This window comes from Engystomops pustulosus, chromosome 6 (genome assembly GCF_040894005.1).
Source record: "Engystomops pustulosus chromosome 6, aEngPut4.maternal, whole genome shotgun sequence".
NCBI lineage: Eukaryota > Metazoa > Chordata > Amphibia > Anura > Leptodactylidae > Engystomops > Engystomops pustulosus.
The window spans coordinates 141,348,293-141,363,274 of record NC_092416.1 but is presented as its reverse complement, the minus strand read 5'-3'; the positions used below and the strand labels follow the sequence as shown (position 1 = coordinate 141,363,274).

At 46.6% G+C, this 14,982-nt stretch overlaps 1 protein-coding gene across 1 annotated transcript; it reads right to left on the bottom strand.

Moving 5' to 3' along the window:
* Positions 1–2,246: 2,246 nt before the first annotated feature.
* On the bottom strand, positions 2,247–3,873 carry LOC140066101 (uncharacterized). Its single transcript, XM_072113648.1, has 4 exons — positions 3,131–3,873; positions 2,933–2,980; positions 2,711–2,761; positions 2,247–2,539 (listed from the first exon to the last, which is right to left on the bottom strand). The coding sequence occupies exons 1-4, from the start codon at positions 3,823–3,825 to the stop codon at positions 2,491–2,493; spliced, it is 843 nt and encodes a 280-aa protein (XP_071969749.1). The 5' UTR covers positions 3,826–3,873; the 3' UTR covers positions 2,247–2,490.
* Positions 3,874–14,982: the final 11,109 nt, after the last annotated feature.

The following is a 14,982-nucleotide window of genomic DNA, read 5'->3' as shown; positions in this document are numbered from 1 at the left end:
GAAATTAAGTGTTGACGAGCAGTTGGACAGGTGTACCTAATAAAGTGGCCGGTGAGTGTATGTTTATGCAGTATGTGAGTATATGGTATGTTTATACTGTATGCATGTGTATATATAGGTTGGTATATATTGTATGTCTAAGTATATTATGTACATATATATATATATACGATATTTCGGAGATTTATTACATCTTCTATGCCAGTTTTCTGGCGTAGAAGCAGCGACATAATTGTGAATTCTTGCACAATGCATGAATATACCAACTGGCACCGACACCCTGGCACAGGGCTTAGTTTTGCCTGCCTGGCGCCCCACCCTCTGTACATCAAGAGGCCTAAGACTTTTGATTTATCCAGCGCGACAAGGGGGAGGGGGTGTTGCCGTTACATATGCCGACTTATGATAAATCCCCTTGTGTGTTTATAATGTGCTATATATGCTATGTACTATACAGAATGTGTATATACTGTACAATGTAAATAAATGTATATATGTGTATATACTGTTTATGTATATACTATATGTGTTTGTATATAATGTATGTATGAGTGTATAAAAATATATATGTGTGTATATGCTTAAAGAGGACCTGTCATCTATAAAAAGGGGGCTAGGAGCTCCTAGTGCTACAACAGATGTAGCAGTGTTACACTGCTAGCGTTATCAAAAACCTCCGATATTGCCAGCAGACAGTGCCACGCTGTACAATAGGAATGCCGGACCACTCTCAAAGCCGTCCGGCATATTCATAAGGGGGAAGGACTAGGACGCTGTGATTGCCGCATGAAGCTCGACAGTCACCACCAGCTTATGGAGTGGGAGGGGAGGTCCGGGGAAGAGGCAGCGCATTCCTTTTGTACTTCGCGGCACTGTCTGCTAGCTTTATCGGAGGGTTCCAATAAAGGTAGCAGTTTATCACTGCTAAAAATGGGGTAGTGCTAGGAGCTGCTTACTTTAGTGCCTTTTTTAGGTGACAGGTTCTCTGAAAGAGTTTATTAATGTGTGTATGAGAGTAGAACTTTATGTGTGTGTATCAGTATATAAATGTGCGTGATTTTACAATTATGTATATATATTTTTTAAGGGGATGGGGGGCCCCATGCAAAAATCTGCTGTGGGGCCCAGCCTCTCCTAGTTACGCCACTTGTCAAAACCTTTTGTATATTATTAAACTTGCAAAAATCACACAAGACAACTTAATGTATACATACATTTTATTAATGTATGTAAATGATGAGGTCTTGGTTAACTCTTTTGACTCATCTTGTTGGCCAAAATTCTACAATTAAAATGGGTCAAATAAGTTTTAAGCTCGCAACCCTCGTCAAGGGGCCCCATCTATTGCGAGTCCCTACACTAAACTATCCAAAACAATAAATTAGAAAATAATAAAAAAGCTAATCTAATATTTGAGAGACTCAACATCCACTAATAGCATCTATCTCCCTGGGAATGGCACCCTCCGCGGAATAAAAGTGGGAGGCAAACTTCTCATGGACAAAGTCCATGGTCCTGGTCGTCCATGGATAATGTTGTCCAGGGGGATAGACACTGTTGGATGTTGTCCCTCCAGGTCTCCATCTGAAGCACCATTGCGGATCCAAACAAAGTTGTTAAGAATACCGCAGGCTTGCACCACCTTCTTAACATTTTCTGGTGCCATCTGAATACAGGTTGCAGGAACTTTGGCTGCAGCAGCCAGAGGATCCTCTGCAGCGACTGGCACAGTAGGTGCAGCAGGAAAAGATGTTGCTGGAACCTGGGATTGAGAAGCTCCAGATCAGGACTCGCAGTGGTAACTCAAACACTAGGAGTCAGGTGCACTACTAGAATCACGGTGATAGTGACTGCGGCTGAGGACTGTACTTCAGCAATGGTGATAGGAGACCTGCTGTTGCTGGACACGGTCACTGCCAGGTTCTCAGGTGACACAGAGCCTCGCCTGGAAATTACTGCTTCATGGACGACCTCTGGTATCTTGTCGTCCTGACATGGCTTGTACTTCCAGGCGACGTGGTTGCATTCCACTCCAGCAGCCCAAAAGAGTTCCAAACTCTTCTGGCCATGTCAGAGGATTTCATGGTGGCACAGCAGGGAGAATAAGAAGAACAGGTGCAGCAGAGGATGAGTTCCTGTAGGGCAGCAAGTCGTTCCTGCGGTGGTAAGCAGACGTAGGCAGCAGGACCACCCAACATCATTGCAAGCGGGAACTCGACGCACACTCGAGGAAAGACTGCAGTTGCTTTGGTGAAGAGCGCTGTTAGCCACATCAGGTACGCCAGCAGCCTGAGATGGAACCGCGGCTGCCATGGGTGATCCAGACAGTGAGATTGCCTCTGGGTCTCTTGTTGAGGTATGTCAGCATATTGGGAAATGTCCATGTGGCGTACCATGTCCCCGATGATGAAAGGGCTCAGGTCGGTCAGCCCGTGGGGTGCCAGCAGGATGGAGTGCTCTTATCCACTTGATGTCATTCTCATTTTAACTTTATTCAATTGCATCTTCACTGGCACCACAGCAGACAAATCTGAGGAATCTGCAGGAGAAGGGTAAGAGAAGAAGAGAAGGGTAAATGTGACTGTAGCGACAGCAGGGACTCATGAAGAGACCTAGACGGTCAGGAGGAGGCTGAGGTTACAGGGGGCTCCTGGTGGGGTCACTTCTACCATTATCTCTATTAGACATAACATAGCAGACTTGTACTTACCTGCAGGGTCTTCTGCTCTCCTCGCTGCTGCCTCTCTTTTCTTGTTTGCTGCTGTGAAAAGACAGAATTTATTATCAACATATTTACTACATTGGAAACAATGTATAGGATGCTAGGGCCTATATAGCCCCTAACCCCTGGAAAACTGCATGTTTCCATATCCCTGCAGTGAGCGCCCCCTAGTGACAGTTGCAGGTAGATTAAAAGTAAAGTATTACTCACTTGTTACGTCTCCTAAGGCATTTGGGGATCCACCAGCGACGTCTGTTCCTAATGAGAAATAAAAAAGAAAACAAATCAGTTCCATGTGATAAGAGGATAAGGTTCTGTACCAGAATATTGTCCTGTGCCTTGTCCTACAGACATTGTGTTGACATTGTTATATATATCCATAATGTAACCTTTGGAGTCCACACTCACCTCCTCCTCATATCAACTTCTGCTCCTTTAACTTCTAGGTCTTTCAGTTCATCCGCCGCTCTGCTGACAACTTCCATTCTTGGGTCCACCTCCTCCTTCTCCGCTCTGATGATATCCTCTACTCCATGCTCCAGCACATTCTCCTCCTCCACTCTGATGACATCCACAACTATGTGCTCTTGCACATTCTCCTCCTCCACCACCTTTCTGACATCCTCCACTCTTAGGTCCATCACCTCCTCCTCCTCGGCCGCTCTGATGACATCTTCCAGTATCCGCTCTACATCCTCTCCCTCCTCCTCCGCAACTCTGATGACATCATCCAATATCTGCCTCAGCAACACGTCCTGCTCTACTCTGATGACATCCTCCTCTTTCTGCTCTGTCACGTCCTCCTCCTCTGCGGCTCTGATGACTTCTTCTAATATCTGCTCAACCTCCACACCCTCCTCTTCTGCGACTCTGATGGCATCCTCCAATATAAGCTTCAGCAACTCTTCATTTTCCTCCGGCTCTCTGATAAAATCCTCTGCTATCCGGTCCATCACCTCCTCCTCCTCCGCTCTGATGACATTGTCTACAATTCGCTCCACCACCACCTCCTCCACTCTGCTGTTATGCTCTATTATGCGCTCCACCACCACCTCCTCCTCCGCTCCGATGACATCTTCCACTGTTCTCTCCACCACCTCCATCTCAATCCTTTCTAGCACGATGTTTCTCTTCAACCTTCGTACTAAAAGTAAAAAAAGAAAATGAGTGTTACAGACATGTTTTATTACCTCCATAAATGTAGGATATGAACATTAGACATTAGTGTCCATGGTATAAAGGTCACACCTAAGACACTTTACACCCATATTAACCCCGACACTGGAACCTAACTCTATCATCTATTGTAAAATCTCATGTACAGATCATAGGCCTCCTCGTAACTCAATGATTAAAGCTTGTAGGAATCCCACAGACAAGGGCTGCACAGGTCACCATCATGTCCTACTCTAACTGCCATCAGAAAGCTCAGGACATGGAAAGCTGCGGGCAGAAGTTATTACAACCATCATCTACACAAAGACAACTCTGCCTTAAAAATATATATAATTGTGTCCCAACACAGGAATATCGTAGAGAAGATGTGATGCACCTGACAGAGGTGACCATGGGGCCCCATAATCATATCTCCCTCTATAGTAGATATTCAGCTCCCACTATCACACATTGTACATTTTTCGGAAAGATGGAGTTACCTCAATATAACAATCGCAATCGCTATCACAATCCAAAACACCAAATTAATGGCCAACAATCTGCAAAAGATAAAAAGGAAAGAAATGTCCGTTAATGAAGAGGAGGAGACATGATAGAAGAGAATGAAGGAGAATGCGGAATGAAGGACTTACCTCCAGCTCCTACAACAACACACTGAGGCATGTAGGTTCTGCGGCTCCTTATATACCCTTGTGATGTCATAATGAAGGGGGAGGAGCCAAACACAACATTCCGTGACATCACAGATTCCGTGACCTCATGCAGATCAGTCATGTTAGTCCTTAGTGACCAGGATATTTTAGAATTTATTATGTATTGGGATCAGTAGGAGATGTATCAGTGTGACCAGGACATTTGTCTTCTTTATGACCAATCTCCCAGCACTTTTCTGCTACTTGTGTATGTGACATATAGAAAGTAATAACGTGATACATCATTAAAAGTTATACAGTAATAGTGATAGGATTGAGGAATTCTCCTCTCCATCCAGTGCAGCCTCTTATCCCAACCCAGAGGAGCGGATCCAGAGTGATAAATTGGGGGTTGTGTGCCCCAGCTGGAAACCCGGGACTGTTATTGGGGCACAGAGTATAATATCATGGATAGTGATGAGCAGGTTGGGCGAAAATTGGGTACGATTAGTCTGCCTGTATACCTGGAATGGGTGTAGTAAGGGCTGAAAAATGTTAGGAATAACATTTTTCCTGCCTAAAATGTGCTATGAAAAGTACTAAAAATACAAATAAAAATGAATAAACAAAGAAAAAAAAAGAATTAATGGAAAAGAAAATGCTGTTTATGCCACAGCAGCTAAAGGAAACCGGTCACCAGGAATGTCATTTTTAGCTGGTGATATGTTCTAACAGCCTATACTCTGCTGATTTTATAAAGATCTCTGTCACCACACACTGCGGGCAGGGAGCTAGGTAATGTGAAATTAAGTTTTATAAAGTACTGAAATGATTCACAATGCTGACAAAGCATTGTAATATTGGAACCTGTCACCCACTAAAAATCAGCAAACTTCAACTCACCCAGCGTTCTGTAGCTGGATATCCACAATAGCCTGCTTCTGCTGCTCACAAACCCTTTCCAGAATAGGAAAAGTAGGATTCCACCTGGTTGGTACATTACATATGAAGCGTTGGGTGGTCAAAACCTTTTGTGTATTATTAAACTTGCAAAAGTCACACAAGACAAATTATACATAAATTTTATTAATGTTGGAAAAATTAAAATGATGAAGTCTTAGTTAACTCTTTTTATCTTGTTGGCCAAAATTCTACTATTAAAAATGGGTCAAAGAAGTTTTAAGCTCGCAACCCTCGTCAAGGGACCCCATCTATTGCGAGTTCCTACACTAAACTATCCAAAACAATAAACTAGAAAATAATAAAAAAGTTAATCTAATAGTCGAGAGACTCAACATCCACTAATTGCATCCATCTGCGAGGGAACGGCACCCTCTGTAGAATAAAAGTGGGAGGCAAACTTCTCAAGGACAAAGTCCAGTTGCCCTTGGTCGTCCTTGGAGAACGTTGTCCAGGGGGATAGACACTGTTGGATGTTGTTCCTCCAGGTCTCCATCAGAAGCACCATTGCGGATCCAAACAGAGTTGTTAAGAATACCGCATGCTTGCACTACCTTCTTAACGTTGTCTGGTGCCATCCGAATGCAGGTTGCAGGAACCTTGGCTGCAGCAGCCGGAGGATCTTCTGCAGGGGCTGGCACAGGAGGGGAAGCAGAAATAGACGTTGCTGGAACCCGGGTTGTAGCATCTCCGGAGCAGGACATGTCAATGGTACCTCGAACACTAGGAGTCAGGTGCACTACATTACTCCAGCAATGGTGAAAGGGGACCCGCTGTTGCTGGACACGGTCACTGCCAGGTTCTTAGGTGATGCAGGACCTCCCCTGGGAATTACTGCTTCATGGACAACCTCTGGTTTCTCGTTGTCCTTACATGGCTTGTAGTTCCAGGCGACGTGGTCACGTTCCACTCCAGCAGCCCAAAGGTTCTGCAGATTGTGCAACACGTCAAACCTCTTCACGGATTGGTGCGACACAAACACTCCCCAGGCAGTACCATCTTCGCAGATGAAGCTGAACCCTCGGTGTTTGTCAAAGAAGGTTTACAATGCTGGAGGATCAGATCTCCATCACCCAGCCACCAATAGTTGGCTTGGTGGCGAGGTATGTGGCAGCCATTTATAGTGTCATCTTATTGTTCTGTCTGTAGGAATCAATGGCAGCCTAAACAATGGTTATTAAGAAGAGCTTGTAGATCACAGGCTGACGGAGAGAGAATGGGTAGAGGACGGGAAACATTTTGATCAAGAAGTAAATGTGCCCCTATATGTATTTTATACTACATGGCGGTGCGCTGTATGCATTTTATACTACATGGCGGTACGCTGTATGCATTTTGTACCACATAGCGGTACGCTGTATCCATTTTATATCACATGGTGGTACACTGTATGCATTATGTACTACACGGCGGTACGCTGTATGCATTTTGTACTACATGGCGGTACGCTGTATGCATTTTATACTACATGGCGGTACGCTGTATGCATTTTATACTACACGGCGGTACGCTGTATGCATTTTATACTACATGGCGGTACGCTGTATGCATTTTGTACTACATGGTGGTATGCTGTACGAATTTTATACTACATGGCGGTACTCTGTATGCATTCTGTACTACATAGTGGTATGTTGTATGCATTTTATACTATATGGCAGCATGCTGTATGCATTTTATACTATATGGCGGCACACTGTATGCATTTTGTACTTCATGGGGATACAGTATACAGCCAGACCCCCCTGTATATAGCCAGCAAGCCCTAACTGTATAAAGCCAGGCAGCCTCCCCCCAGTATACAGCCAGCCCCCCTGTATATAGTCATACATCCCTCCCAGTATATTGCCAGCCAGTCCTACACATCATAGTCTGTGCATCATATATCACCGGGTTGATATACTACCGCAGGGTAGGCAGATGTGACTGTCACTGCCCAGGCCCTTCTGTTCCAGGTGCCCGGTCGCAGTCACACCCCCTGCGATCGTGATTGTTATGCCCCTGACACAATGACATTATCCAGTTCTGCTGACTTAGCTATATCAAACACACAGTCAGCACTGCTGTATCTCCTTCCCCTGATATAAAAATCCTAACTTGCCTGTAGCTTGTAGATTTACTCTCACAATGATGTTGTTTGTCAGAAGACCTGACCGACCCTTGTTGAGTGTGCTGAGTGGTTTTGCTGACAAAAACAATTTATGCTAAAAAAAAAATTATGATAATGAGTCTCTGTTGCTTCTGTGTTGGGGCTCGGCGCTTCTCCTCTCACATCAAGAATGTACTTCTTCAGAGAATTATGTAATCACTGTGTTGTGCCTGGCAGGCAGAGGTAATTAATCGCACCATCCCCCAGCTGCTGTGTATGAGTGATCCAGCTCAGGTTGATTAGTCCTGTCTGGACAATTCAGAGAGCTCATTGGAATGTGTTTATCAATGGCAGGCTGAAGCAATCCAGCTTTCCCAAGGTACTGAACATTATAATTGTTTTTTCAGCAAAACCACTCAGCTCGATTAAACGAGATATGTTTCGGGATCAGTGTAGCTACAGCATACTCAAGATATGTTTGGTTTATAATGCATGAAATCAAATGGTAGATTTCCTTTAAATTATAAAATGTGTTATTTTGTTATCCTGAGTATATCTTGTCTTCGTGGAAATACCTCTTTAAGGGTTTAAAGGAACACTCCAGGCAAAAATTAATTGAATAATACATGGTACAGGGCCTGAAGGGAGGAGCATGACTCATTTTCATTAAATTCCTAGAACCTTGCTAGAACCTGGAGTCATGCTCCTCCCTTCAGGCCCTACACAAGGTAGAATTCAATGAATCAGCTGTGGGTAGAGTGTTCCTTTAAGTGACATTTTAAACACCTCAACAACCCTAATAGCAAAAGGAATGTGGTCTAGGGGTGTAGTTGCATAGGAAAAGGACATCAAAATTATGCAAGTGCGCCATCATTTTAAAGCAGTTTTCTGGCGTAGACTAAGCCAACTAATAGGATGTGCAAAGTACGACTAGACAGTCTTATGCCACGTCAGGTTTATTATCCAGCATCAGAAACTGTGACATCTGGTGCAGCATAAGACTTTCTTACTTTGAGACACTTTTGATAAATCTGCCCTATTGACCAGAACTTTTTTTTATTAAAGTTTGTTAAAGTAATGCTGCAAACAATGGCCTGGAGATCTGTATTGTCACACCTTTGTGTGTGTTGTTAGTGGCAGCACGACTGGGAAAATTGCACCACAGTGCAAGTCCAGATACAATCTTGCAATATGAATGCTTTTATCACAGTTCTGCTGCTACTAACAATGTCCACACAGGCATAATTAATTAGCCTAAGTGATCATTCCCATGGCCGTGTGCTCACCTGGACCGGATCCCAGCACAGGGTTGGGAGGAGGAGGTGGGAGGGGTGAGTGCTCTTCACCCCTACTCCCTCCATACGCAGACGAGTGGCTGTGCCGCATATCTGCCAAAGTATAAGACAAGTCCAACTTGGTCATAGTACTAGGAGAGAGAGATATATGGGGGGGGCTGTGATCTGATTGCAAATGATTTGACCAGATCACAACCCCCATAATGGTCATCTGAATGAGGCCTAACACTGTCTCTACCTTTGTATGGTCAAAACTGCTGATAGATTTCCTCTACAGGGTCAACATGATGCTAGGAACCCTTTTATACATTCCGATGATGAACAGAAATCAGCTTGTTTTCCCAAGGGACTTCAAACAACATCTTTTAATATTTGGAAGCATAAAGCAGCCAACAAAGCCACAAAATGCTGGTAGAGATCTTAATTCCCACTCTGACTGCTGTGCAGACATCTCAGGAACGTGCGGTGACTGCCAGCAGTCTACACAATTCCTGGAATGTATGCCGTTCCTCTGGGGATAAAAGAGTTAAAGAGGTGCCAGTGGCCAAACATGTCGGAATTACAAGGAATGTTTGTGCCGGTAAGATGTCCCCGTTTTAAGTAGTTCCCTTAAGGGCAGCTGTGAACATAAAAGCCGCAGACAGAAGAATGGGAGTGGATAAAGGTATGAAAAGCTGATATTTCCTATAGGAAACTGGACTGTGTGCAGTTTCCAGAGGGAGGTGCCACTACTTATCCAAGTTTTGTAAGAGAAGAAGCATGACTCATGCTCCTCAGAGCCCCTGTAATTGGACTTGTCAAATATCAGGGATTTCCCTTAAGATCTCTTGTAATAAGTATAATTGAGAATTTTGAGAATGACGACTGAGAGGTCCTGGTTGACGCACGTTAGCAGCTTTTTCCCACAAATCTTTGATCTTTTTCCTTATTCTCAAAAGGTAAATATAATTTAGTTATCCAATTCATTTAGAAGTGGAACTAAACATAAGCTGATCATTGATGTCCTGCTTTTGGAATCTGCAAAATGTTCACATTCTGTCAGGGCTCTACTGTCATCTTGGCAGTAAATGTTAATCTGTGCTGCAGCGTCACCACTGGAAAGATAAAGTATTACAAGGCTCCCAATAACACCAATAGACCGTTCTTGTAGTGCAACCATGTGCTGTATCCTCCATTGAGAAAGACCCTTTGTATTTTCTTGGACTTTTAATAAAGGATGACCCGCTAGAGATAAAAATGATGATTGCCCTAATTTGGATGGCGTAGGAGTGTGACAAGTGTCAGGGGTGCTCCCGCAAACTAGGTCTTGGGTCGCGGGCTCACTCATGCTCCTCTCTGTGCCCCAGCGTACCGCAGCTCTAACTTACCTGTCCCTGCTCCTGTCTGCGGTCCGTTGGCCGTGCATGCTTCAGAAGATTTAAAGGGCCAGCGCACCGTTAATTGGCGTTGGCCATTTCCCTTATAAACCAGCTTCTCCCTGCACACCCTGTCGGACCTTCATACCTTATTTTTATAGCTATTTTTGTGATTTATTGTTGTGACCCCAGTTCCGTTATTGATTTTGATCCCGTGCTGCTTGTCCTGACCTTCCTGTGCTGCCTCAAACATGCCAGAAACAATTCCACAAACTGATACCACGACAGGGGTGACCCATCGGCGTGAACAAACACTGGATCCTCCATGCTCAGACACAACTTCAAGAATGCCTCATAATACGCCACTGGGTAAGCCCTGCATCCCCCCCATCCTCTGCAGTCTAACCAGAAACCCCTTACCCGACCGGTCTGCCAAACAGACTTATCCTAAGCTCATACCCCAACATTAAAACATGAGCCAACTGGATTCGACCAGGCCTGCTCCTGTTTGGACTAACCAACTCCCCTCTTTAGAGACCCAAAAAACGCCCAAGAAAAAAACAATGCAATGCGTTGAAGAAAGTGCCATAACCACTGCTCCTGCTGAATCCGTAAACAAATGAAGCTCCGCTTCCCTTATATTCGGTGGATTTTGGAAATTTCGCCACTGTGACAGCTATTTAGAAGGGGATTGTGTCACACACGATAGGATTTTGGTGCAATCGCGCCGTCTTTCATGCGACAGAAATCGGGGGCCGGGTTGTCTGATGATCCGACGGATTCGGACTGAGCGCAGGGTTTAACTTTAAAATTGTGTCGCAAGACAATGCACTTACATACAACCGGAAGAAGAAGGTGAACTCCGGCGGACCTGATCAGGGAAGCGACACATGCAGGAAATCGGGTGCACGATCTAAGTGAATCGCGGCACAATGCAATCCAGTCGGACATTCCAAATCGGGGAAGTAAGTAAATGTGCCCCAAAGTCGTGACCGGACCCTCTGTTTTGTCCGCCGCCAATGGAACCCCAAACTCTGCAAACACTTCCACCAGCGTAGCAAGCAACCCTTTCCACCCATACCCTCTAGTTGAACCAACGCACAGAAAGTCATCTAGGTAATGTATGTCTGCCTTTGAACCTGAGAATGACCTCCTCCAAAAAGGTGCTAAATGCTTTGAAGAATGCACACGAAATGGAGCAGCCCATGGCGAGGCACACATCAGCGTAAAACTTTCCCTCAAAGCAACACCCCAACAAATGCATGGACTCCGGATGCACCGGCAACAGTCAAAAAGTGGATTCTACGTCCGGACAAATGTTGAATGAGCCAAAACTTCCTCTCCTCTTTTTTCGGCACCAACCCCAGGGGAGATACCCTCAAATTGTCAACTAGCGGTGAGGGAAAGGGGACCCAACATCCTACCCAAAGCCACCTCCTTTTCCAACTTGTCCCTCACAAAACCTGGATACTCTGCCACCGACATTAAATTTCCCTAAAAACATTCCCCCACTCCCTGAAAGGAAACCGGAACTCTTCCATAAAAGCCTCAATCAACAAACTTCTCCTCATTTGGATATTCCACAAGCCACGGCATCATGGCATCGAGTCACACCAGCGCCTTCCCCTTTTTGAGCACTGTCCCCTGCCTGCTGCTGACATCTCCCTCTCTTGAAGCATCTTCGACAAGGAATAATTAGCCCCTCCGCACCTCGAACACTCATGTCAAGTGCAAGATGCTTGTGCAAGATGCCCCCCAGCTTTCGTTGTAACGCCAGCAAACTCCCCACTTGACACCTCCCAAAGGGCCCCCACATTTTCCCCCTTCCACTGGCACCCCTCTAAAATAAAAACCCATACCATGTCCCCTGGGTGCTGTTATCAACCTCATCCACATGGATATGTCCCTATGGTCCCACTCGAAATAACAACACAGTCCAGCAGCACTCTGGCATGGCATGGCGAATGCGTTCAGCCAATTAGCAAATGTCTGTGGAATACAAGACGGGAAGCGTCCTCCTTCTCCATCTACACTCCGGTTTCTGCTGAGCTCCCAGCCCCCACCTGCTCTGACGCCACCACCGCACCCGATGCTACTTCAACCCTCAAGCTGACAGCCCTAGATTCCTACACCACCTTTACTAACTGCTGCACTCCCTGCACAATTTCCTGCAGAGCACCAATTGAGAACACCCCAGGCCCTGACAAACCTACCCCATTATTGTGTCCCAATGTCGAATGTGTATCTGTACGTGTAAGTGCCAATGTAGCTGTAAACCCACCCGGATGGGCAATGCCGCCAACTCCTGCTGCTACCATGGTACTGGGAACTCCCGAACTGGCTCCTGATCCCGGCAGGGGCAGCATCCCCACCGCAACTGCTCCTGGTTGGAGTGCTTGTCCCGCTGATGCTAATGGACCCGGGGGGCGAGGGGGCGTTGACTTCATCACCGCTTCTCCAGAAGCTGCCAGAACTCCTGCCACAGGGGCTGGTACCAGAACCAGTCCTGGCAAGACCACAACCAAGGCCTACCGCAACATCTCCAGGATAGCTGTCTTGGAGCTACCGCAAGCTTGTAATGGGAAAGGCACATATGAGACACCGCGCACACAGGACTGATCCCCAACCTGACCGTTTCTGCTGCCACCGGGAGTCTCTGATATTGGCTGTAGCATCCTCAGCAGCCCTACTTTCATAAATCTCTGCCCCCCCCCACCCCCTCGGCATCCTGCAAACTCCCGGAGAGGGGGAGCTCCCCCCGCACACCATTATACTGCCTGGCAAGACCACGCTGCTGGCTCCCACCCTGCATGGCTCTGGTCTCCTGCTCCTATCCCTGGAGGGAGAACCATCTTCTCGTCTCACCTCCGCTCTCCTCTGGCAACAGGGCCTAGCCGCAGCTCCTGGCTTGGCCGCTGGTGACTCCTCCTCGGACCCGCTGTTGTCTGGGCTGCCGAAGCCTGATCCTCCCCCTTTGGTGCACCCTTTTTCTGGCACCACCACTTCCTGGTGCCCTCCTGGGACCCCGAGCACTCACCGCTTGCCTGGTGATGCTTGACCTGCTGCTCCTCCTCCGTTTGCCGCTCTGCTGGGCTCCATCACCCGCTGCGTCCTCTGGAACCTCGACTCTTCTCCTCGGCACTGCGTGTCACCTCCATCCTGGGACCTACGGCCGAGCGCCGCCCTTGATCTTCTGCCCAGTGACGCACAGCTTCATCCACAAAACTACCACGGGACCTCTTCTTCCTGCTGCTCCCCGATGCTCCGGCCACCAGTCCTGCACTCCAATGACCTCCCGACGGGGACCCTGAAGGGCTAAGCCGTTCTGGAGGCCTGGAACGATTCAACGTCACTGTCCGTCCAGGTAAGGCATCCCCCGCTTGCCCCAGGGCCTGCATCTGCTCTCTTACCCAATCTGGTACCCTAGCCTCTGCCTGCTCCCTCATCCTAGCCATAAATGCCTCTTACTCTAACTCAGCCATGCTAGCCTCACTATCCCTAGCCTACTATCCCTTTCCAACAATTTTGTAGAACCAAGAAAATGGCTTTCCTTCCTGAGCCGTCTATATATAACCCTCTCTATCTCCTCCCCCCAGCTCTGGAGTTTCTCCTTTTTGGAAGATCCTGACCCTTTTTGGAGGAGTTCTGGTGTTTGATGCTTTCCTTTTTTGGTCTTCTATTATCCTCACCTTCGCTCTCTCTCTTTCTCTTCATGTCACACCCCCTTTCCCCCCTGAAGGGGGTGACATCTTTTCCCCAATTCCCAAAAACCCAAAGTATTTCCAAAAATCACTCTATTGGGACACAGTGCAAAAGACAATGGGGCAGGCTTACTTACCCGGCCCATTCGCGATTCAGCGGCCCGCTTTCTGCGGTGGATTCGTGTCCGGACGGGATTCCCCCTAGGTAGCTTCTCCAACGTCCACCAGGTGTCGCTGCTGCGCTGAAGTCCGCCGAGGCCCGCCGGAGTTCACGATCCTATGCTTGGTGAAGGTAAGTGCGTGTCCCGTGACACTTTTTTTTTTAAATGCAGCGGTTTCTCCGAATCCGTCGGGTTTTTGTATGGCCACGCCCTCGATTTCCGATCGCGTGCTCAAAAAAACCCGGCGCAATACAGGGAAAATTGGCATAAAACGGAAATATTCAGGTAACGCGTCGGGAAAACGCGAATCGGGCCCTTAGTAAATGACCCCCAATGTCTGACTCCAATGCACTGTGTTGCGATTCACTAAGATAGTGTGCCTGTTATCATGAATGTGTCGCTTCCCCGCTCAGCTTCCCCGAAGTTCTCCATCTTTTTGGTGCGTGTAAGTGCTTGGGCTTGCGACACAATTTGAAAGTTAAATCCCACACTCAGTCCGAATCAGTCGGATCGTCTGATAACATGCCCCCTAAACTGCGTCGCTTGGAAGCCAGCGCAATTGTGCCAAAAATAGGGTCGCATGCCACACAATCGCAATGCACTCGCAACTTAAATACTTGTGCAAGCCTTTTTCCACTGAAAAAAGGGCATAGTCCGAAAAAAGAGCATTGCAAAGCCTTAGTAAATGTGCCCCAATATCCAATATGGAGTCTAAGAATTCTCGAGTGTGTTCCCCAGTTATATAGCGTCATGATTTCATAATTGCAAGTCATGTCAAAATACAAGCCAATTAGGAGAGAAATCCCTTCTATATACCTAAATATTTTAATGAATGAATGGAGGAGACGTAGGTCAGGTCAGCACACCGATGGGCTGGATCTAATGGGGGTC